Below are 25,184 nucleotides of genomic sequence, written 5' to 3' on the forward strand. Positions count from 1 at the left end.
TTAAATGATTCATAATGTCCTCAAAGATAAACTGCGTTAACAATTCAGCTGTGGCTCAGGTGGTAGAGCGGGTTGTCCACTAATCGTAGAGTTGGCGGTTCGATTCCTGGCCCATGTGACTCCACATGCTGAAGTGTCCTTGGACAAGATGTGAACCCCAAGTTGCTCCCGATGGAAAGCTAGCGCATTGCATAGCAGCTCTGCTACCATTGGTGAGTGAGTGTGTGAATGGGTGAATGAGACACAGTGTAAAGTGCTTTGTAGAACTGTTAAGCACTAAAAAGCACTATATTTACATGCAGACCATATCAATTCATTTCAGCACATTCTGTACATTTTAATCTCTTTACACTTCTGCATTGGAAAATATTACTGGGTGATTCAGGTCTGCTTAATAAATTTTGACAAATTAATTTTGATGATATGTTAACCATTTAAAACCTTCTTAAACCCCATACACTGCATAATTTAGCAACACAGTAACCGAGTCGTTATTAAATAGTACAGTATACTTGAAAGAATGCATTTTAAAATCTTTGTTATATTTTGATCTAACTTCATTTAGTCAGAAGTTGATTCATACTATGTAAATTGTATGCAGAGCTGTAATGGAACGATTACTCATAGACACACATTGGGTACTGTTTCAACTTTCTATGCAACTATTTCTTTTTGAAGGACTATTGTTGAATCAACACATTTGGTGCTAATTAAAAAATAAAATTGTTAGGAATGTTCAGGTTAAGATTTTTAAGAAAAGTGAAAGTGATAGTGCACAAGAAAAGAAGGTTCCCTACACACCTCCTGTATCAAGCTCTTGGGAGAGTTGCCAAATGACACACAGACACACAAAATTCAAATGGCAACATCTCTCTTTATTCAAAGAAAATTAGAGTATATATTGTGCTTGACACACAACAGAGACAATGGGTTAACTATTGATTGGCTAGGCAGAAGGGCATATTTGCATAAAACAGGAAGCATATCAATGTAAAAGAGGAGCAACACCATATATGGCATTCAGGAAGTCATAGGAATGCAAGCAAATGATATTCAGGGAGACAAAGGAATGGGCGCGAATGGTTAGGGACTTTATCTGTCCAACCTGGTTTTGTGTAGTGATGGAAGAGTTAACAATGGAACAAAGAGGAAATATGTTAACAAGGGAACAGAGAGGGAAGAGTGTTCACAGTAAACTTATCAAAAACTCAAATTCAAAATGACCTAATTTGCATGTGCAATGTTAGGCGTAGCAAGGTCGGGCCTCAAAGAGACTCCCAGAATAGTATAACACCAATTAAATGTGGAGAGACACATCAAGACACTGTTCAAAATAAATTTGTGTTCTGTTGATAGGGGAAACATTTTCACTGGGTTTTTACATGTTGTTGATATCAGAGTGTAGTGAATATTGAATACACAATAAAACCATATTTTTTCATTCATTCATCCATTTCCTCGATAAATGTTGCAGTGGCAACAGACTGAGAAGGTCATACCAGACTTCTCTAGCTCCAGCTTCTCCTGGGGGTCCTCTAGACATTCCCAAACCATCTGTGACATACAATATAATCTCTCCAGAGTCCTGGGTCTTCCCTGGGATCCAGTCCTGATACATTTCTAGTGGGAGATGTCCAGTGGGCATTCTTGTATGTTGCCTGAACCACCTCAACTGGCTCTTGATTTGAGGTAACAGCTCTACTCTAAGGTTCTCCAGAACACCCAGATACTCTCCATATCACAAAGAGTAAACCCACCAACCCTGTGGAGGAACTACATTTCCTCTGTCTGTACTACAAAGGGGCGGCTGTGGCTCAGTTGGTATAGCGGGTTGTCCACTAATCGTAGGGTTGGCGGTACGATTCCCGGCCCACATGACTCCACATGCCGAAGTGTCCTTGGGCAAGACACTGAACCCCAAGTTGCTCCCGATGGCAAGTTAGCACCTTGCATGGCAGCTCTCCTACCGTGTGTGTGAATGAGACACAGTGTAAAGCGCTTTGGATAAAAGCACTACATAAGTGCGCCATTTACCATTTACTCATAACCTTATTCTTTCGGTCACTACCCACAGCTCATGACCAACTTTACCACATTACTATTAGTTGGCAAAATATTCTGCAATACAGAAATATAATTTCAAAAAACTTCAATAAGCAATGGACTTGATAGGCTACTGTAATAACATCACCTGCCTAATATTGTAAAGGTCCCAATTGTTTCTCCAAAACAGCTCTGATCTATCACGGCATGGACTCCACAAGACCTGTGAAGGTGTGCTGTGGTATCTAGCACCAAGATGATAGTAAGAAAACCTTTAAGTTGAGAGATGGAGCCAAGTCAACACCTTGAACTCTTTGTCATGTTCCTCAAACCATTCCTAAACAAATTTTTCAGTGTGGCAGGGCACATTATCTTGCTGAAAAAGGCCACTGCCATTAGGGAATACCATTGCCATGAAGGGGTTTACTTGGTCTGCAACAATGTTTATGTAGTTGGTATGTGTCAAAGTATTTCATCTTCAAATAATGTAAATGGCCTAAATTTAATACCTGTCCTTCGGTCGCATTAATTTCCATATGCAATAGCTTTTACAGAGGTGACTATCATATTGTGGATGTAAGATGCTATTGCTAGTGGATGCTAGTGGATGTAAGCAATTTGCACTGACACCACCCTGTACTGTATGTTCATCTTTTAGTTATAAATTTCCCAAACTGCATATTCATTAAGGTAAAGATGTGCTATTTTGCTAATTTGGAAGACCAGTGGTGGCTCTTCCATAGGGGCAGGTGGGACAGACCCCCACCATTTATATCAACCATTCATCAAATATTAATCTTCATAAAGTCCTCATTCACAACTCCATACATTTTAAATTCCAGTGAAATACTAAATACCTCTTTGGAGTGATCAAAGATTCTTAAAGATTGATAGATATAAGCTGATTTTTCAGTGATTTGCTTGCATTTCTAGATGTTGAGCAATCTTGGGACAGTGTTGCTGCTCCACTTAGCTACCATACAATTATTATTGCACCTAGTAGTAAAAAAAAAAGTGTTAATTGAGATCCATATGGCCAGGAATTTCTCTGCCCCATGCTCAGTCTATGAAAATTTTCTGTGGAGGAGGGGCAGTACATTACAATTAATTACAGGGTTGCCAGTTTGGGCTAGGACAAAAATACTTAGGAGCCGCCAAGATTTTGGTTTAAAGCAAATAATCCAATTTAAATCTAGTAAATTGTTTCTGCCCCACCAAAATATATGGCCTCCAGCTGCTGCTATGGAAGACACAAACCTCTACATACCCTGTTAGTAAATCAGCTTGAGTATGTTTTGAGGACATCATCAAGACACAACACTGTAGTAAATCAGGGTCTTAGTGTGGATAATTTATATGTGAAACATATTCCGTATCTTCTAACTGTTGACCTGAAGGAAGGCATGGGGCAGTGAGTACAAATGTAAAGCCTTTTCTCCAACATCTGTGACATATGCGGAACACACACTCTTCTGTCAGATGGTTTCTTTTTTCATTCCACGCTGATCCACAGTCACATCAGAAAGCGAGGTCTCCATCTGACTCCTCAGTGATGGTTAGTGTACCTTTGGTGTCTAAGTTGTTCTAGTAGATTGCAGTGCCATCATTCTCTGTTATCCAAATAGCTGTGAATGAAATATTAATGTACAAAATATACAACTGAGTTCGATTTAGGGTTACTGCAACATATGATTATAGTGATTGCATGTTCATGTCCATGCAGTCTGCAAATCTGCAAATATAAATGCTTAAGTGCTTCATTTTAGATAATGTCTACCCCTAGGTAATCAAAATCTAACAGCACATTGGATTGAAAGCCTTTAGGTATGAGAATAGCTCTGAAAGGGGTAATATCAGGACAGATTTGTTGATTTGATTCAATTACTTGATGCATATTGCAGGTCCTTCTTGAATGCTATATGTTAAAGCTGTAACATATAAAGCAGGACAAAGAGAAGACTAATGTTCACCAAGGATTCCTGTAACTCTGTGTGTGTGTGTGTGTGTGTGTGTGTGTGTGTGTGAGTGAGTGACTGTGTGTGTGAGTTGGATGTCACCTCAGAGGACATTATCCTTAGGCATGGCCTCGGACACAACACCACTCATAAACCAATCTAAAAAAAGTCACACTTGATGTATTAATAGTCCAGAAACATTTACACATGGCATTCCATGCTGGGACTATTTTGAGTGACATACCGGGGTAGACTGCGCAGCGCACACACTCTCAAACACTCCAAAGGGAACATGTACACCCAGCAGGATGTCATGGAGACTAATGCCACCAAGCTGCTCAATACAGTCAATATTGCATCTTAATTTTGAATTAGTCATAGCCAGAGGTGGAAATTGCATAACCCCATTAAGTCCCAGCTTATTATTCAGTTATTCGTGTTAATACGTATTATCCAGAAAATACTATAAATTATTCAGTAGTTCAGAAACTGCTGATCTCTTGTATTTGCAATCACAAGAGTCTCTAGAGTTTACACAGAGTGTCTTGTTGATGAGAGAGGTCCGAGGAGAATGAACAGACTGTCTTGACCTGACAGTAAGGCTATGGAAACTCAGATTATCACTCATTGCAACCATGGTAAACAGAAAAGCATCTCAGAACACACAACAACCTTGAGGTGGCTGGGCTTTATCAGCAGAGGTCCATATCAGGTTCCACTTTTGTCAGCCAAGAACAGGAATCTGAGGCTACAGGGGGCACAGGCTCACTGAAACTGGGCATGAAGATTGGAAAATGTGACAGGGTAAAGCATATTCAGAACTACTTATAGAAGTGCTTTATAGTCTGCTTCTAAAAATGTCCTCATGCTAGTACAAATAGGCCAGGGTCTAACTATAACATACTTGTACTAACTCCCATGCTACACCCTGTTAGAGATGGGTTTGTTATGAGAGTTAGTCCAGATACAAAATCAGAGAGCAAGACAACAGAATCTTGAAAAATTTATATTAATTCAAACAAACAAGTTTGTTGTGGTTGAATTCCTGATAATGGATTTCACTTGAGTTTTGAATGGAGTGGTTAGAAAAGGTACAAAACACTAAAAGGTGATCCTTAACTTTAACCTTTGTAAATTCTCATAAGACGTCATGCAAATTGCTATGTATTTGCAAGTTTAAGACCATGTTGGGGGGAAAAAGTTGGATCTTGGATTTCAGTTCAAATCTTCTAAAAGCAAGGCTACCGAGTAGTGCAAAAAGAAAGGTCATCATGGGGTCACGAGTCTGAATCTCCGAGGATTCCACAGACAAGAAGTGGACAGGAGTCCTAGAGAGCATAATTGGTGCTGCTCTCTGGGTGGGAAGGATGGCATTGCTTTCTCCCTTGTCAGTCAGAATGATACAGTGGTTTCAATGTTACTTTTCAATGTTGCTTTTTAAAAGTTATGATGGTGGATCTTCACTTCTCTGAGGAAACAAGACTTAAAATGTCATCTTCTCCTTAAATAATCAACAAGGACTTTAATTAATAGCCTTATACCTGCTTATAAGTATACACTGTCATTTTCATTCATTTGTTTTGTTCTGATACTCAAACAGTTACACACCAAAAATATTAAAAGCCTCAGATGTTATAGGTCCAGAAGATAAAATATAGAAATGCTGGCATTATTGACTCAAAATTTGTTCTGCTGGTAAGTTGTTCTGAGAATTTTGAAGCTAGAAAAAAAACCAACATTTTTTGAATGCCTCCCCTCAGTTAAATTTCTTCTAAATGTCCTGCCTGTGGTGCTAATAGAACTGAACCTAATGAGATGAAACATCAACACTCACTGCTGCATCTTTTTACTGCATTCGAAATAATAATAACAATTCCCACAGCAGAAAGCAGCAAAAATTGTGCACTTTAATGCACTTTTGCAGACAATTGTTTGCTTTTGTGCTTCCTCTTAGCTGGAGGATGAGTCATGCATGAAGAACAAGCAATGCAAAGCCACCTGGACATAATATGGATGTCACACCATTGGAAGATGCCATCACAGCATTCTAAGACGTGAAGTGTGTGTGAGGTGTGCTATGGCAAGTTCTCCGATAATAAGTGCTTCTGTGACAGGTTTGCTGGGGGTTTGTTATCACTGAAATATATCGAAAATAGTCACTTACAGTGTGACATGACTCTTGAAATAAGCCTAGGAGTGATTTTTTTTTTTTTTTACCCATTCTTCTTCTTTATCTATTTAATAATAGGGCTGTGTGACAAGACACAACAGCCTATAATCCTGTGTGGATAGCATCTAATGTTCAGAGAAAAAAAACGATACCATTAGGATATTCAAATTACTAAGCGAGAGTTGAAGAGATGGTATGAGTGGGGTGAAGTGACTGACACAGGTTTGGGAGTATGGCTTCACATTTCATTACAAACACAAAATACAAAAGAGATTTGCAAACAGATAGCAAGAACTCAGACAGGTACAAGCAACATGCAAGAGTATTAGTAGAGTGGATCTTGCCAAAAAAACAAGAAAATGTTTCAAGAACTTCACTGTCATATCTCACAATTAAATTCTTAGTTTTCTCACCATTTATTGTTTTAAAAAGTTTATAGGCATTCCCCTCAAAGCCTGGCATGAACTGCATGTGCATAAACACAAAGGTGAGAATAGCCAGTGACATCTCACTTCAAGATTCTGAAACTTGTGGCCAGAAAAGAGCTAAATAATTACCCACAAAGTGTTTGAAACTACAAAAGACTACTTTGGACTTTGCTGTGACTGAGCTTCTTGAATAACATGGTTTATGTCAGAGTGAAGTATTTCATACACTTAAGTATTCTTTACACTTTTCCCACTAATAAAACAGCCAATCATTAATGTACTATTCCTGGTCATGTATTAAGGATCAAGACTGATTAAGCATTCATATCAGCATACAAGTTCATTTCTCTGATGACTTCAAATGTAAATATTAAATACAACAGTTTAACATGAAGGACACAACAGAGTATTATTAGGAAATATGAAGAATATATATATAAAAGAAATATGAAAATGTAATTTTATTTAATGCTATTCCAGTTGTGCAGAGTGGTGCATTATACAGACTACTGACACCATATACTGATGGGGACTTTTTTCTAAACAACGTAGCTTTTTACATAAACAATCATTACATCTTGTATAAAGTAGTTCCAGGGGCACACGGTGGTTTAGTGGTTAGCACGTTTGCCTCACACCTCCAGGGTTGGGGGTTCGATTCCCACCGTGTGCGGAGTTTGCATGTTCTCCCCGTGCTGTGGGGGTTTCCTCCGGGTACTCCGGTTTCCTCCCCCAGTCCAAAGACATGCATGGTATGCTGATTGGCATGTCCAAAGTGCCCGTAGTGTGTGAATGTGTATGTGAGTGTGCCCTGTGATGGATTGGCACCCTGTCCAGGGTCTACCCCACCTTGTGCCCAATGCTTCCCGTGACCCTGAAAAAGGAGTAAGCAGTATAGAACATGGATGGATGGAAAAAGTAGTTCCATAATATCTACAGAAAGGGGAGGAAAACCCAAAATCGTGTAGCAATACCCTTCTCCAATGTTATACAGAATCTTCTACAATCTTGTATATATTTCTTAAGTGTACACTACATGGGTGAGAATAAACACATTTAGAAAATTTAACCACATTTAAACATGGACACCATGTTTAAATCATATCATGTCACACGTTAACCGCCAAACAAGATGACAGTGGGTTATACACATTTTAAGACCTCTGACCTTGTACTGAGTTAAAGGAAGAATTACTGAAAATGCTCAGTGGATGTGTGTGGGGTTTTTTTTTAACCACTGAATTCATTCAGCACTTCCTTCACATACCCATACATCAGGAATACATTTAAATCTCTATCTCGAAGTATGACAGTAAATACATCACTAGGATTTAGAATGTTGTCACCCTAAAATGGGGGCAGGTGGCTTTTCAATCAATATTGACCTCTAATGCACTAAAGAAAAAAGGCTCTGTTGACACACAGACAGAGAGAATATGACAGAATATAGGAACCGAGCCAACATTAATATGTAAAGGAAACATTAGAGCGGTTCTGCGGATGACGTGGAGCTTCTTAAGTAATAGTTAAAAATCGATTATTGATTTTTATGTTTAATCCTTGAGTTTTATCATGATATTTAATGAGACCATTTATGTACAAATAATATTAATCAGCCAAATAATATCCTTTGAGGCAAGTGATGATTCAGGGATGCATTTAGAGATTCACAATGCTACTGTACACTGGAGTTTATGCTTCCCTTACTTATTGCAAGACAGGGTACACATGTTGTACTTTTTTTTTTTACTGAGCCAATCATGTGGCAGCAATACAATGCATATAATCAGGAAATACAGGTCAAGAGCTTCAGTTAATGTTCACATCAACCATCAGAATGCAAAAAATGTGATCTCAATGACTTTGACTGTGGCATGGCTGTTAGTACAGACAGACTTGTTATTTCAAAGTATTTCAGAAACTGTTGATCTCTGGAGATTTTCATGAACAACTGTGTATAGAGTTTACACAAAATGGAGGAAAAAATCCAATATATGGCTTTTCTATGGGTGGAAACACCGTGTTAATGAGTGAGGTCCGAGGAGAATGGTCAGCTTGGTTCAAGCTGACAGGAAGACTATGGTAAGTCAAATAATCACTCTTTATAACCATGGTGAGCAGAAAAGTATTTCAAAATGCACAACATGTCGAAACATGGGGTAGATGGGATACAACAGCAAAAGACCAAATCAGGTTCCACTCCTGTCAGCCAATATCAGTAATATGAGGATGGAGTGGGGACAGGTTCATTGAAACTGGACAGTTGTGGGTTAGGTTTAGGATTGGCACCCCATCCAGGGTGTCCCCTGCCTTGTGCCCCATGCTCCCTGGGATAAGCTTCAGGCTCCCCACGACCCTGTGTAGGATAAGCGGTACAGAAAATGGATGGATGTGACTATTTATGAGGGAATTTTATTTTTCAGAAATATTTTGGTCAACTACTTGTAAGGTTTCCTAACCAAATTAGCCTGCTACTTGGAGTAAGTTCGTGAATGGTTGGGTTACAAACGCAAGGATCTAACTGAAGTTTGAGCAGTTTATGAAAGAATTAAGAATAAGATTAGAAATGAACAAACAACTGATGTACTGTAGTACACACTGTCATATGTTAACTACGACACAATTCTTCAACGTGGACCTCAAAAGTACATTTTTGTTCCTGGTTACCTCACTGTGCGTGTACGAGTGTGCGCATGTGCGTGTCTTTTATGCTTGATCGTTCTCTGAAGCGCTGAGCTTGTGCAGACTGGCTCGCGCATGACAGCGAGTCTGCGCTCCAACACCGGAACGAGCACGCGCGCAAAACCGCACACAGTTTTAATTGTTTGAGGCTATGCCATACCAACAAAGCCTGTTATTATTAGGTATGATATTCCCAGGTTGCATCCCAGACCGCCTAATCCTTACAGTCATGGTGGTCTGTCTTCCCAGCATGCATGCTATCTAGCGGCACGTGAGTTTGACATACTACGCGCAAGAATTGCACTTCTGAACTTATTCGGTCTTCAAAAAAAAAAAGTATCCCCCCCCCCCGCCCCAGTACTACAGGGTTTTATATTATTTTTGAGATGTGCAGTGTTAAACTTGGTCTGTATTCCAGGAAGTACACTATACATCCTCAGTAAAAAAAAAAAGAAGAAAAAAAGCACTAATTCGTAGGATTATTGCAAAAAAGAGTCGGTGTCCAGTTATGCTTTGTGTGTGTGTGTGTGTGTGTGTGTGTGTGTGTGTGTGTGGCCTGTAAGTAGGCTTTGACACGTCCAGGTTTTATATATGGGGTGCGTAAGAGCACTAAATAAGTAGAGAGCACGATTGCAGTTGCAGAATATTTGATTGGTGCAAAGTGAACAGGTCACATAATGACTTGAAGTATGTTATAGTTCCTAATACTCAAGGGATTTGGTTAGATTAAGACGAGCTAGATGTGGATAATTAAATCTGCATGAGTTGTAATAGCAACATTGCTGTGAATGGCAATACATTATTATTATTATTATTATTATTATTATTATTATTATTATTATGAAGTGACTCCCTCTAAAGTAAATTCACTCGCCTTGTATTGTGGACCACGGTGCATTGCGTAAGTGCGATGTGAGAAGTGAACGCGGACAGCCTCGCGAGCAATGTCACTGAGAGCAGAAATGCGCGTGAGCTTTCCAACTGCACAGCGCGGTCCTTCTTGCCCCGCCTCTGGTCCGTTTATGTGTTTATTCCCCCCCCCCCCCCCCCCCCCCCCCCCCCCCCCGGATCCATTTGGCATCCACGCAGTGCTTCGTCACTCTGGTAGTCTGCGTATTAATGAAACGCAAGTAGTTTAGGAGAGACTGGTGGAGCGCAAGGCGATCTGTACACGGAGAACATTCATTTAGGAAGAAGAAGAAGAAGAAGAAGAGAAAAAGGAACGCAGGTGGGACAAAACTGGATCCGTGAAAAGGAAAAGTTCATTGTGTTGCTGCAGGATTTAAAAGCAAGCAAACAAACAAACCGGCGCGTTATATGTTCGTAGGGGACCTCTGAATTGGGAAGGACAGGACAGAGGTGTTAAGCGCACATCTGCATGGACAGTCACTGAGGATTTGGAGACATTCAATGCGCACGAGCTCGGGGATTCCCTTATAACCGCAGGAACGAAAATCCGGCAATTGCAATTATTCTTTCATTAAGATGTAGCCTGATGTGTACACCTCTTCCCAGAATTATCCAAGCAGCATTCCCTTACAGGCTCTTCTATTAATCCATCATCAGAGTTCTGAAAAATTCGTCCACACAGAGTTGGAACATGTGGAAGTGACTCAAGACGAGGAGACGCGCGGGCTTGCTTTCTTTAGCGAGCTTCATTAGGTTCCTCTCGGCGTTCCTCCAGGCGTGAGATATCGGGGAGACATTTCAGCGATCATGCATTTCCTTCTACGTCCTCAGGTGAGTCTGAGATCTCGTCTCTGGTCACATAATGCGACTGCAAAAAAAAAAAACCAAAAAAAAAACAAAGCAAACAAACAACCAAACAAACAAACAAAAAAAACCAACTACTTTTCAGTTTTTATTTGTGTAAACCCTATTAGAGAACCCTGTCACTGAGTGAAGCATGAGGAGGAAAATTCAGCGCGTGTGTCAGTTCTGGAAGCATTATTAATACTAGCTTTGCACAAATTTCTACACATAGACGTGTACAAATATTGGTGTATACATTTACAAGACGTTTAAACTTACTCAATTAACAAGCTGCAATATGAAAAATAAAGGATCTGCCAGGAGGACACCCGGAATGTTCTTCCAGGAACCTCTGGAGGTGTGTTTAAGTGCTCCACAAAGAGATATTTAATGGACCTTTTGTTTTCTGTAGGCCAGTTTCATTAGCTTCTATAAGAATGTATCAGATAAGTAGTAATTGTGCATTTTGGGATTGAGGCATAAGGCATAGACTTGAAGGACTTGTTAGGTTAAATCTATAAGCCTTAAGGGTTCTTCAGTTGTCCCTCTGGGGCCTTTTTTCTTTCGTGATTAGAGGGTCCTTGGTTGTCTCTCTGGATTCTTTCTTTTTTTTCTTTTTTTTCTTTAAGGGTTCTTTGGTTGTCTCTCTATTTTCTTTCTTTCTTAATTTCTTCCTTTACTCTTTTCATGTAGCAAATTAAGGGTTATTACAGTTTTCCTTTCAGCTTTCTTGAAATCCAATTAGACTTCCTTTAGAAAGCGAGAACCTTTAGCCATCCAAAGAACTCCTGAGGAACTCTTTCTTTCTTAGGTGTTTTTTTTCTTCTGGGATTTTGAATATCTTTAGTCAGACCTCTCTATTTCTCTGTCTCTGTCTGTTTCTGTCTGTCTGTCTGTCTGTCTGTCTCTATCTCTCTCCTTTTTCCCAAATAATTTGTAAGTATGCCTGTAATTTATTGCCTCTAAAAAAAAAATCGACGAGCAGCTGAAGCTGAGCACAATGCTGCCAGGCATTGATATGAATTTCCATTTTTGACATGCTATAATGCAATAACACAGTGGATGTGATTGGGGCATAATGGCAGAAGTGAAATGCATAAAAACTTTCAATTTCAATGAATATCAGTCGACTCATGGAGAGGTGATTAACAAGTGTGTATGTTAGATGTAATCAAGAATAAACTGAATAGAATATGTTTTTGGACAGCATTAGTTATTAGTGGAGCAAATCTCAGTACTCCCTCTACCATACTGGATGCCGCTCAGACAGTACTAATAGTCAATATGAAACCAATTCATTTATGAAATTATGTACGTTTTTCAGTTTAGTCTGAGAACATGTTCAATTGAATTTGGTTGCCAAGAATAAAAAATAAGTCCTTATAAACGTGGTGTATTCTCGTGTCATTAATATTTAGAGCCTCCATTGCACCTGTCTGTCAGTTGAGTTGTGTTCATCTAAGAAGAAATCTGGACTTTATACATCTATACTATCTTGTTTGAGTTGTGTCCAATGTTCAAGCAATGGCAAAAAAGGGTAAATATTTGATGATGTAGACAAGAGCTTAGAGGAAAGGATTTACCTCATGACCAAAATGCAAAAATTCATGTTCTGTCCATCACAAGCATGGAAACGATGTTATCCTACTTTTGTGTCAGACCATTTTAACACCCCCTCAGTCAAGATTGGAATTGATCTGCGCTTTTGTCAAATTATACCCATGCACCATTGGTTCTCGACCTTGAGGTCATGACCCACATGGAGATGTGGATGGGGTCTCAGGAGATTTAAATCAACTATTATTGATAATGTAAATCTATTCATATAAATTTGATTTATAGAATATGTTGTAATAATTCAAACAGTCAGATTATTATTATTATTATTATTATTATTATTATTAACATTTTATTAACCTTCATTCAATTTGGAGCTCTTCTTGAGCCGAGTTTAAGCACAGTGCTGTGTCTAACACATTGTTATGTTAATCACAGTGGCTTTTACATTAGACACTGGTTGTGCACAGAGCAGCTTCTTAAAATAAATAAAAAATAATCATATTTTGCATCACACGGTCCTGGTTTTACACTAGAACACTACAAAATACAATATTTATGCTATATTTTGCAGTGCATGCCCATAATCTAATAATCTGGAAGTACTAACTGCCATAGAGCATACTGTTGAAGTGCAAATCTCAATGGATTAACAAAATTTAAGTGAGCAAATAGAATTATTCAGTGCCCCCCACTAATATTGGCACCCCTGGTAAATATGAGCAAAGAAGGCTGTGAAAAATTGTCTTTATTGCTTAAACTTTTGATCTTTTGTTAAAAAAAATTCACAAAAATACTCTGTTCTCATGGATATCAAACAATTGCAAACACAACACAGGTTTATCAAAAAATATATCTTTGTTAAATATAGGTGTGCAACAATTTTTGGCTCCCCTATGAATTCATATGAGAAAAATATATTTGAAGTATTTTCCCATTTATATTTAAAAAATTTTTTAGTACACCTGGGTGACTAGGAACAGGAAATTGTTCAATCATGACTTTCACAGGGGTATAGATATGAGGTAACACATCGCCCAAATTCCCTAGTCATTCATAACAATGAATAAGACCAAGGAAAATAGCTGTTGTGTGCGGCAAAAGGTTGTTGAGCTTCTCAAAATGAGAAGTAGCAATAAGAAAGTAGCACAAGCGTTGAAAATGTCCATTTCCACCATCAGGGCAATAATTAAGATGTTCCAGTCAACTGGAAATGTTATGAATCAATGTGGAAGAGGATGCGTGTCTATTTTGTCTCAACGCACTGTGAAGAGGATGGTTCAAGTGGCCAAAAAATCTTCAAGGATCACAGCTGGAGAATTGCAGAAGTTAATTGTGTCTTGGGGTCAGAAAGTCTCCAAAACTACAATCTGAAGTCACCTACATCACCACAAGTTGTTTGGAAGGGTTTCAAGAAAAAAAACTCTACTCTCATCCAGTAACAAACTCAAGCATCTTCAGTTTGCCAGACACTGCTGGAACTTCAAATGAGACCGGGTTCTATGGTCAGATGAAACCAAAATAGAGCTTTTTGGCAATAAACACCAGAGGTGGTTTTGGTGCACACAGAGAGGTAGCCATATGGAAAAGTACCTCATGCCCACGGTTAAATATGGTGGTGGTTCTTTAATGTTCTGGGGCTGTTTTTCTGCCAGAGGACCTGGACATTTTGTTAGGACACATGGCATCATGGACTCAAATATCAAATAAAATATTAAATATCAACAGATATTAAATGAAAACCTGACTGCCTCTGCCAGAAAGCTTAAAATGGGCCGTGGTTGAATCTTCCAGCAGGACAGTGATCCAAAACATACATCAAAATCAACACAAAAATGGTTTACTGACCACAAAATCAAGGTCCTGCCATGGCCATCCCAGTCCCCTGACCAGAAACCCATAGAAAACCTGTGGGGTGAACTGAAGAGGAGACTCCACCAGCGTGGACCTCGAAATTTGAAGGATCTGGAGAGATTCTGTATGGAGGAATGGTCTCAGATCCCTTGCCATATATTCTTCAACCTCATCAGGCATTATAGGAGAAGACTCAGAGCTGTTATCTTGGCAAAGGGAGGTAGCAAAAAGTATTGACTAAAAGGGTGCCAATAATTGTTCCACACATATATTTAACAAAGATAATTTTTGATAAACCTGTGTTTTGTTTGCAATTGTTTAATATCCATGAGAGCAGAGTATTTTTGTGAAATATTTTTGAACACAAGATCAAAAGGTTAAGCAATAAAAACAATTTTTCAGAGCCTTCTTTGCTCATATTTACCAAGGATGCCAATATTAATGGAGGGCACTGTATATGCAGTGCATAATATAATTGAGTTGCTTTTGGTATAAAATGGGCTTTACACTTATGTAAATATTATGTGAAATGAATTAAGTGAAACTGGCACCCTGTCCAGGGTGTACCCCGCCTTGTGCCCGATGCTCCCTGGGATAGGCTACAGGTTCCCCGTGACCCTGAAAAGGAGTAAGCTGTAGAAGGTGGATGGATGAATGGATGGAAATAAGTGAAAGCAACTAAACCATTTGCTAGCACTTATTTGTAGGACACAAGGTTCATTGCCACTGTAAGAGCTAAGATGACCTTGGCTTTTTCAACTACATCACCTAACTTTGATACACTTGCAGTGCTGCAGTGTGATGCACAAGCCCAGTCCTCTCAGTACAGTCGTGGGCTCTTAGACACAGTGATTCATAACAGCTACATTTAATGTGTAAATATAAAGAGCCCAGGTGTAATCTTTCCCTCTTTCTAGTATAAGAATTAAATGTGATGTGAGACACATGATACATTTATGCTTTTATGTGATTGATGTGTTTTTATATAGAATTTTTAAGATCAATTCTAATTATTAAATACAAAAGGTGGGAGGGGTAGTTTTGTATTTTGAAGCTTTAAAATGGGGTCACTGGGCAAAATCATTTGAGAACCCCTGACAATACCCTCTCAGAGATACAGGTCCAGTACAAAACTGTACTTTTCCTTGTTTCTGGTGTGGAGGACATGTTTTGTACCTTTAGTCTGTATATTTTACCTTAAAATAGTGTACAGTACATAACTGGACCTTAACGAGCACTACTGTAAAAGATAATTAAACGTACACAACATCCACTTTCCCTGGTAAAAGGCGTCATACAAAAAAATCCTCCCCCAAAAAAACCCATGAGCACTTCATGGTACCCCCCACCGCAGCAAGGTACCTTTATTTCTGAGAGTATAAGGTATATTACTGCTGATCTCCTGGGAGTTCAGTTTATAGAATTTATACAGTTTGTTAGAAAAATAAGAAACATCTAGTGTGCAGGAGTTTTGCAGGAGGAAATGCCTTGTTGATGAGAGAGGTCAGAGAAGAATGTCCAGATTGGTTTAAGCTGACAGAAAGACTACGGTAACTCTCATAAGCACTCTTAACAACTGTAGTGCGCAGGAAAGCATCTCAGAACGCAGAGCGCATCCAACCTTGATGCAGCTGCGCTCAAGAAGACCACATCGGGTTCCAGTTCTGTCAGCCAGGCGGCCACAGGCTCACTGAAACTGGTCAGTTGAAGATTTGAGAAAGGCCGGGCAACATTTTTCTCTGTGCTGTCGCTAATCAGGTGCACAGTTGTTTAATGTCTATAAATACACGAATTATGAATTCATTTATTACATTCCTAGATCCTCCTTCTTTATTATTACCAATCCACATATGCCCTTAGCTCGTTCAGGCTAAGCTGATGTGTGTGAACCTGGTATCATGTCCATGTCACCGCCTGCTTACCCACTGACCTCTCCCCTGTCATTAAAGACAATCTATTGAAGGTGAGTGAGGACACACTGATTTAATTAACTTATCACAGGGCTGCCACATGCAGTAGGCCTTTCTCTGCTTTCCACTTACTTCTGCACTGGGGGATGAAGCAATAGATAGATGGAGAAGTGTCTCTTTACAGAGTTATGCAAGAAAAGTGTGCATGTCGCTCCTCCAAACTTGAAAGTATGACTTGATTCGTTAGCAATGTGAGAGTCATACTGAGGTCGTATTTATTTCCAGGCTCAATCCAGGGGCTGAGCTATTCGCTTGCATTCCTGCAATGGTGCCAGTAGGTAAGAGCATCTCATTATCCCCTCTAGTGCACACCACCCATCCTCCATCACCCAGGAGAGCAGTTTTATCACAACCTGCTCTGCACCAATAAAAGTGAACAGTCAAGAAGCTGAGATGAAGAAAAAAAAAATCTCATTCAGTGTGCAGAGAAGTCATACATGTCTCTGCTAAAGATGATTCTTTCCTATTTACAATATAGAACGCACTAGTATTTTAGCAGTCAACAGCAATATTGGTGCTTAAAACCATGGCGCTAATGACCTTAAAGGCCATTCTTCAGTCTATATCCACCCGGGCATTTCAGTTCAGTTTCTCAGGCAGTGATTTATATCATTATTGTCCAATATGGCACACAGTAAATAACAACCAAGCAGAGAAAATGTCCCAGAACTGCATGGGTTACCTCCCCATCGTGGATTATTTTCCTTTAACTGGATAGCTTCTCATGTTTTATTTATCTTGTACCACAGCAATTTGCCAATGATTGTAATTTTTTATTTGCTAGTGATGAATAACACTTTATGCTTTTCAACCATTCATAGACACATTTCATCAAGACACATTAATTCCTATTATCACTTTCATTATAACAGCAATAAACAGTCATTTCCTGTACTCACACTGGAGACTCCTTTCATGAACATGAAATAAACGTCTCCCTACAGGAAAATTTGATTATATGTTTTCCTTTGTTAAATAACAACACAGATTTAATCTGTTTATTACTTGAATGTTCACCATACAAGCCCCTGTAAATAAGATTTGAGATTCAACAGTGTTGTGGTATAAATATGACTAACACATTTTTAGTATTTGGACTCACAATAACAAGAGCACACCATTCTTAAAAATGAATTGTCTTCTTGAATAGACAAGATAAGACGCACTTTAGCGGATTTCAGAGGATTTCTTTCCAGGGTCAGTTACCTGACACGTACCTTACAATTCTTTTTGAAGTAGACCCATGCACTGTAAGATTTTGTAGTGTCCTGTGTAGCTTAAAAGCACATTGAGTTCATATTGTTTTCTTTATTGATTTCTTATGTTGTGAGGTAGTCTGGGGAAAACCCATCAGATGTTGGTGTAGTTGAATTCTGGGGGAAAATCATGTGTCGACCAAAGTTGAGTTTTTCTGCCAGTAATATACTTTGATACCTCTATTTTAAGAAATTTCATACCGAGAGATTTCATCCATCAAAATGGCATGGAAATGTTCCTCATTATGCTACACCATAACCTTGCTTTGGTTATCTGCATATTGATCATGTCGTGTAAGGAGCAAACACAGCAGGTAATGCAAAAGATGTCTCAAACATTTCTAGCTAACATTGCTTTTCTCAGGATTTTATTAAATTGGACATGGGCCATAGTGATCAGCCTAATCAGTTCAGTTTTTCCAGATATGAGCTGTCAAAATGTCTGCGATACTCCTGCGCTGTCACATCATCGTCAAGATAAAGAGGGGTGCTTATACACTCTGTACAGGAATATTTTAAAATGTTTAAATGACATAACAAAAAGACATTTAATCAACAGAACAGAACTAACGGGAATTAGAGTGAGTTGAGTGACGAGACAACTATGAGGCATGTGTTTAAATGCAGTGAGAGACAGAGCCTGATGTGGATGATTCTGATTATCAAGTGATAATTTATGTCCTATTGTAAGTCTAAAATTGGTTAACAACATTGTTTTCCATACATAAAGTACATAAATGTAGAGGTAAACGGTGCGTCTTTCAGTGAATTTGGAATTAAATCTTTAAATGCAACTGCCCCCTCCACCCCCCCCCCTTTTTTTTTTACATTCGAGAGTAACCAGTTTTTTAAATGTTAAAACTTTACTTTTTCAAATAAGCCATCAATTTCAGGAAGGAAATGTAGCTTTCAGAACGATATATAATAGAAAATGTCAAAATCTGAGAAATTTATGCCACAAGTAACGATTTTCAGAGAGAATGGAAATGTGTCAAACGGCTTCTTATGGAGCACTCTCTGGACTCCAGCCACGTCCTTGAAGCTCATCCCATTCTTAATCGCTTCCTCTTTGTGTTCTCAGCTTTTTCTCGGTGTCACTCCAGAATGCTGATCTCAAAGGCTGTGCAGTTAATCCCTCAATCCACCATAGAAAAAAAAATGGTTACATTCACATCATGCATGACTGTAATTCAGCGCTAAAGTTGAAAAATGATATTGTACTATAGGTATAGAGGTATAGCTAGTGTACATGCTGCTCTGAATTTTGACTCAGTTTTCTTTGGAAAGATAGTGACAGGACTGGTCTATTAAGATTTATTTGAGCATTATCCATTGTAGCAGCCATGCATGAAGCAGGATGTATGAACACATGGTTTTAGTGGCGATGACGGCAATGGACAAAATCACAGCGGACATGTAGGTCAGAGTGCAAACAGGCTCTTGGAGTGGAAGTGTACAAACAGAATCGGATGCAAATGAGTAGGGCAGGAAATAAGCAAAGTTCAGCCTGCACAAAGGACTTGGCAAGAATGAGCAAATCATAACAATCCTGAGAATGGCTTATAGTGCCCTGATATAGACTGGTGTCTTATGTAGGGTGCAGTGGCAGCTGATGGTTGTTAAAATAGGGGAAGCACAACTTTCTATTATGGACTATATATGTATTTAACATGAATAAGGTTTATATTGATGCATTCGTTCTAACACATTATAGCTCATTGATAGGGATTTGGAATCTGAAATTAATAACAAACACAGTGAATCAATTTTTCTGTACCAAGGCAGCTAAGCTCCCTGACTTTTGAATTAGAGTGTGTGTTGGTCTGCCCTTTTGTTTAATTTTCATAAGTATGAGCATCAAAAGATTTTTCATAAAAGTGATGTTTGTTGGTAAGTGAGAACTTTTAGCTGTACTCATGTTCGACGCACGGGAATAAGAGAGGGCGTTGACTGAATTTGCATTCTGATGATGTCACATGACACGTCTTGGTCCAAATCTGTGGAAAATCTTCGGTAATTTTGAACAATTTTTGAGCTCCTCTGAATATTGCGGCGTTTGTTTGATTTTGCATTTATTTCCGCAATTGCAAAATCCCAGAGGGACGGATCTATAAACAACATATTTCAGAAATGAATGCAAATAATTAAACAGAACTTTATACTTACTGTTTATTTAAATTATTCACAACATTACATCTACAGCAAGCTCTGACTGGCACTGATATGTTTAAGTTTGAGATGTTCAATCCCGATTTACTGATTGGCAGGTGGTTATGAGGTTCCACCTGTTTGTGAGTTCTACCAATCATCAAAAGGAGAAACCGTGCATCCAATATTAAATTATATCCTAGATTGTTGAATAATATAGACACTTTGGTAAACATTAAAAAAAAAAATTAGGGGAAGCCAGGCTTCCTGTGAAGTGCTCAGTGGATCCACCATAACCCCGACCCAGACCAGGGTCATTTCCCATGAATATGGAGCAGGTGGAAGTGGTCAGTAGATGGGTGACTGTTAAAGCTAATGCAGATGGAGGCATATCCAGGGATGTGACAGACATCATTATTATATAACCCAATTATATAACCAAGCAGGGTCAGTATCTCAGTGTTACCACATGTGGGAGAGATTTCACACTGCCTCATTAAACCATCAACTGTTGCTGTTCCAGGAAAACAGTGGTATTAGGCCTTGACTAATAGCTGGGAAGTATTTCATCTTATCACAGTTTAATTGCTTTGCTTGAATCTTAACTCAGTCACTGCTGTGGGCAAAACAGGCAGCGATTCTTCCAACAAATGTGCTGTAGAGACAAGGGCATTTATTATTATTATTATTATTATTATTATTATTATTATTATCAAATTTAAAAAATAAAACCTAATTTCCACAATACTTCCAAACACCTGCCATGTAAAAGGAAAAGAAAATAATTACAAGATTGTGTTTTAGTATCTTCATTCCCAGTTTCAGCCTCCTCAGGCTGGTTTGTCTGTTTAATTAAAGCTTCATTTAAATGTCACGGCCAATATTCAACATCACTATAGAAGCATCTCCATAAGAACAAGTCAAAAATATCATATGTTCTAATTGGGCAATTTGAGAGACTTCTGTGAAGTGAATAATCGAACAGCTTCAAAAGATTTTGCTCAGAGTGACCTTAAAGATAAGCTGTTGTTAATTAGTTTTGCTATGCAGATGAGAATAAAGATCAGAAATAGGATTTGTTCTGACTTTATAATTAGTGGAAGCTAAGTGAGAACACAGAAAGTTTTGTAAAGCAAGGTTCTGACTGCTTAAAGGACATGAAAAGTATGTGATTGCTTGGAAATCACTGGAAAGAATGTGAGCTGTATGAGAATGTAGTACTCCGGCACATGCGCTAGCTACGACGGTAAGGTCTGTGCGTTTGTTTATGTTTGCTTTATGTTAATGCAGAGAGTGTGTTACGGCTGAAACGTCATGGGAAATTGGACAAGTTGGATTTGGATTATTTTTATAATTATATGGATTGTTAGTGACTACGCTGTTTGGAGTATTCAATTAAATGATGTTGGAGCGGGGCATGGACTCACTATTCCCAGGATGAACTTCTACTTCTGCGTAACTCTATCCAGTGCCAACTGAACCCATCTATCCTCATTCCGCCTGATATAGCATTAACACCTGGCTTAAAGAGGAAAAGAGGAGGGGTACGTTGCAGATTTAGAAGGCGTCCTTTTAAACCTCCACTACCCTCAATCATCCTTTCAATGTTCATTCATTGGAAAACAAAATGAGCCTGTTGAATGTGAAATGTACCGAGGTTAGCCTGGATGGTTTTGAGATTTTTCGGGCAGACAGAACTAGGGGAAAGAGCGGGGAGGTGGGGTGTGTATGTACATCAACTCGCGTTGGTGTACTAACATCAAAGTACACAGGAGGACTTGTGATGTAGTGGCTAAGCAGATAACACAGGCTATGCTCAGCAAATACCCGGATGTTCCAGTACTACTTCATGGTGACATTAATAGTTGTCAGCTTGACTACTCATTGCCAGACTTCAATCAATATGTAGATGTACCAACAAGATTTAATAAAACTATAGATTTGTGTTACAGTAATATCCTGGAAGCCTATAAAGCTAGAGCTCTCCCACTGCTAGGATTAGCGGATCATAATGTTATCCATTTACTTCCTGTTTACAAACAATGCTGGCCGTTAATACACAACATCCATCAGTGGTTGGAGGATGCTATTGCATGCCTTCGAGGTTGCTTTGCATGTACAGACTGGGAAGTCTTTGAGGGAGAGCTTGATGAGCAGAATTCAGTGATTACCGATTGTATTAAATTCTGTGTGGATTTCTTGATACCGGAAGAGACATCAGAACATGCCCAAATTCAAAACCATGGATCAACTCATCAATAAAATATCTTTTCCACAAGAGAAAACTTGCCTTTAGGCCGAAGGATTTTCTGGTCTTAAAATTATAAATCAGGACATCAAAAATGAAATCTTTATCAAATTGGAGCAAGACTTTGCAAATATGAACACCAAACAGGCTTTTCAGCGAGTCAGGTCTCTTACTGGACAAGCCGTTAAACATACTATTTCTGCATCAGATTCCATCATCTTTGCTGTTAATCTTAGAAATTTTTATGCCTGTTTTGATGCCGCTGATTTTTCAGCACTGTCTGAAAGCCTTTTGGATTCTTTGCCTTCTCAAGACTTGGATTATGAGTCCCTTTTAACCAAGCAGGATGTCTATGTCCCGCTTATTAGGTGCAAACCGAATAATGCTCCCAGGCCAGATGGAATTCCAGGTTGGTTCTTGAAAAACTGCGCCCTGGAATCTACCCCCATTCTTCATTCTCTTTTCCTTTGATCATTTTGTACTTTAACAATACCGGTCATATGGAAAACATCAGTTATTCCAGTTCCTAAAAAAACTCATTTACCCAACTGAGTTAAATCACTATGAGCTGGTATCGTTAACCTCAATCATAATGAAATGCTTTGAGAAAATGGTTAGAAACATTATGCTTCCGTATGCTTCACCATTTTTGGATTGTCTCCAATTTACATATAAGCGGAAGAGAGGTACAGAGGATACAGTGGCTTATCTTTTGCACTATCTACTTCAACACCTGGATATCCCTGGAAATTATGCCAGATTTCTTTCCATTGACTTTAGCTCTGCCTTTCATTCAATTCAGTGTCATCAGGTAATCAAGAAACTACAGTGTCTGCAAGTTCCATCACCACTAGTACATTGGATTTGTAATTTCCTTCATGGTGGAAACAAATTTGTAGTTATGCTAGAGTTTATCTTTGCTCTCGTGTGTGTGTGTGTGTGTGTGTGTGTGTGTGACGTGATGGTACCGGTTAAAAGGCTGGAAGTGGGTGTGGTCTAGTGGTCTATATGGAGTTTGCATGTTCTCCCCATGCTTCAGTGGTTTCCTCTGGGTACTCTGGTTTCCTCCCCGAGTTCAAAGAAATGCACTGTAGTCTGACTGGCATTATCAAATTGTGTGAATGAGTGCACGATTGTGCCCCTGCAGTGGGTTGGCACCCTGTCCAGGGTATCCCCTGCCTGAGTCCCCTGAGATAGCCATTTGTAGAAAGTAACTTTATTCAACTCCTGAACTTCTGTAGTTCATCAATCATCTCAAGTTCCTAATTCATCTCAACCAGACGTGCTGTGGAAAAAAGTAACTCTCTTTTAAAACAACATTTTTCCCCAAATCAGAAAGCTTTTGTTTGAGGTTGACAGAAATAGCCAGATTTAGATTTACTTTAGTTTTTGACCTTTTTACATTTCAGAAAGATCAGAAAAGTTGAACACTCTATCAGAATCTACTATGATGCTGCCATGTGCACTGAATGTGGTCTGTGTGGGTTATGTAGAGCAGCAGCTCTATACATAAAAGCATATTTCTTTGTGAATTTTGAAGTAGTTTTTTTTTATAGAAATATGGTAGAAATATTGGTATATTTTGTAGCTCAGTAAGGCAGTGTGTTTGTCGGGCTACCAGAGCAAATCACTAACAACAACAACAAAAAACACCCTTCGTATTGATATCTTTGTATTTGTACAAACCTGCATTTGTATTTGTTTAGAACACATTATCTGTTGATTCTGAGTAATATATTCATATTAAGTTATATACTTAATGCATATATTCAGTTAATTGTTGTTGCTGAGCATTGTGGGTATTTTTTATTCAATTTGGTTTTAGTCAATCAAGTTATGATTGAAATATGAGACATTTTATACATAAATTGTATAACTTGTTACAATTAAATTGTTAAATTAATTTAAAAAACTTAAATTGTTAAGAAATAAGGTACTGGATGATGATTTTTTTTTTTCCTATCAATGAAGGCATAGAAGCTACATGTTTCTCATCCAGGGTGTATAGTCAGTTCTCACATCTCAGTACCTTACCATATCACTGACCGTAATTACTGCAGCAACTCCATATTCCACTATATAAACTTCTCAAATAATTCCAGGTTTAACTGTATTATCCTGGAAGTAGTACTTTTTGGCAAAAAACCAACAGCTGGTATCCGGTAGCTGAAGAGCTTGAGCTGTCTTCACTCCATCTGTCTCTGTCTTATCTCTTTTATCTTTTTTCTCTTCACAGACAAAATGCCCTGTGTGTAAAGCTACTTGTTATAACATTTACCAATATACTGTATATCCCTAACTACCATTTAATCATAACTGAAAGGTACAAAAACTCCTGAGGGAACGTGTGTGTGTCAGATCATATACCAATTAATAGTGGTTTTTCCCTCCTAATGAAAATACTTTAACAGTGCCAGTGCTAGAAAAGCATGTAGGAATGACAGTGCTGAGCTATCACAGTGCTTTTATTGTGTGTTGGTGTATTTTTAGTGGAAAAAAAATGAAAAAAATGCATTACGATTGAGGTCTGTGTGCTGTCTATTGTTACTTTTCCAATCCTTGCTACGTTAAAAATTACATTGATCAGCAGTGCTACTTTAAAAGCTGCATTGATCAGCAGTGTATGACATTGCAATATGACGGACTTACATCTGGTTTTAATAAAATGGTTTAAAATGAGGTTTACTTTCCAGGTATTTTAACTTGGAGCAGCTTATTAACCAAGCAGGAGGTGTGAGTTTTGCCAGTGAAGCCTGGAAAGATCAGATTAACTCACACAAATTTGCATACAAATAATCAAATCTTTATCAGAAGCTATAGTCTTGACTTTTCTATGTACCCAAGTCTAAATAATAAGTATTAGTTAGACAGAAATACAGCTTGTGAAGAGTTCACCACAGAAGCTGTAGAAGCTAATTGTAGTTAATTGTGCTAATAAGTATACAGCAGCTTTATGTATATTAGCTACATGTATATTATTGCTTAATGTGATATTCAGATAGAATTAGTGCTGAATTATTTGGCAGAAGATGCACTGTGGTGATACTGGTGCCCAGCATGCTGCGACTATCCAGATCAATTCTAACCCCTGGTCTCATAAGCCATCAACAGCGTTTTTTGA

General features: G+C 38.6%; 1 protein-coding gene across 1 annotated transcript in view; it reads left to right on the forward strand.

The window, feature by feature from the left end:
• The first annotated feature begins 10,368 nt into the window (after positions 1–10,368).
• Positions 10,369–25,184, forward strand: part of crhr1 (corticotropin releasing hormone receptor 1) — a 170,228-nt gene continuing 155,412 nt past the window's right edge. The window contains exon 1 of the mRNA XM_053614612.1: positions 10,369–11,018. Coding sequence (XP_053470587.1) covers positions 10,995–11,018 — 24 coding nt within the window. The 5' untranslated portion in view covers positions 10,369–10,994. The remainder of the gene's footprint in view (positions 11,019–25,184) is intronic.

The sequence above is a fragment of the Ictalurus furcatus genome, chromosome 2, assembly GCF_023375685.1.
Source record: "Ictalurus furcatus strain D&B chromosome 2, Billie_1.0, whole genome shotgun sequence".
In the NCBI taxonomy this organism is placed as follows: Eukaryota; Metazoa; Chordata; class Actinopteri; order Siluriformes; family Ictaluridae; genus Ictalurus; species Ictalurus furcatus.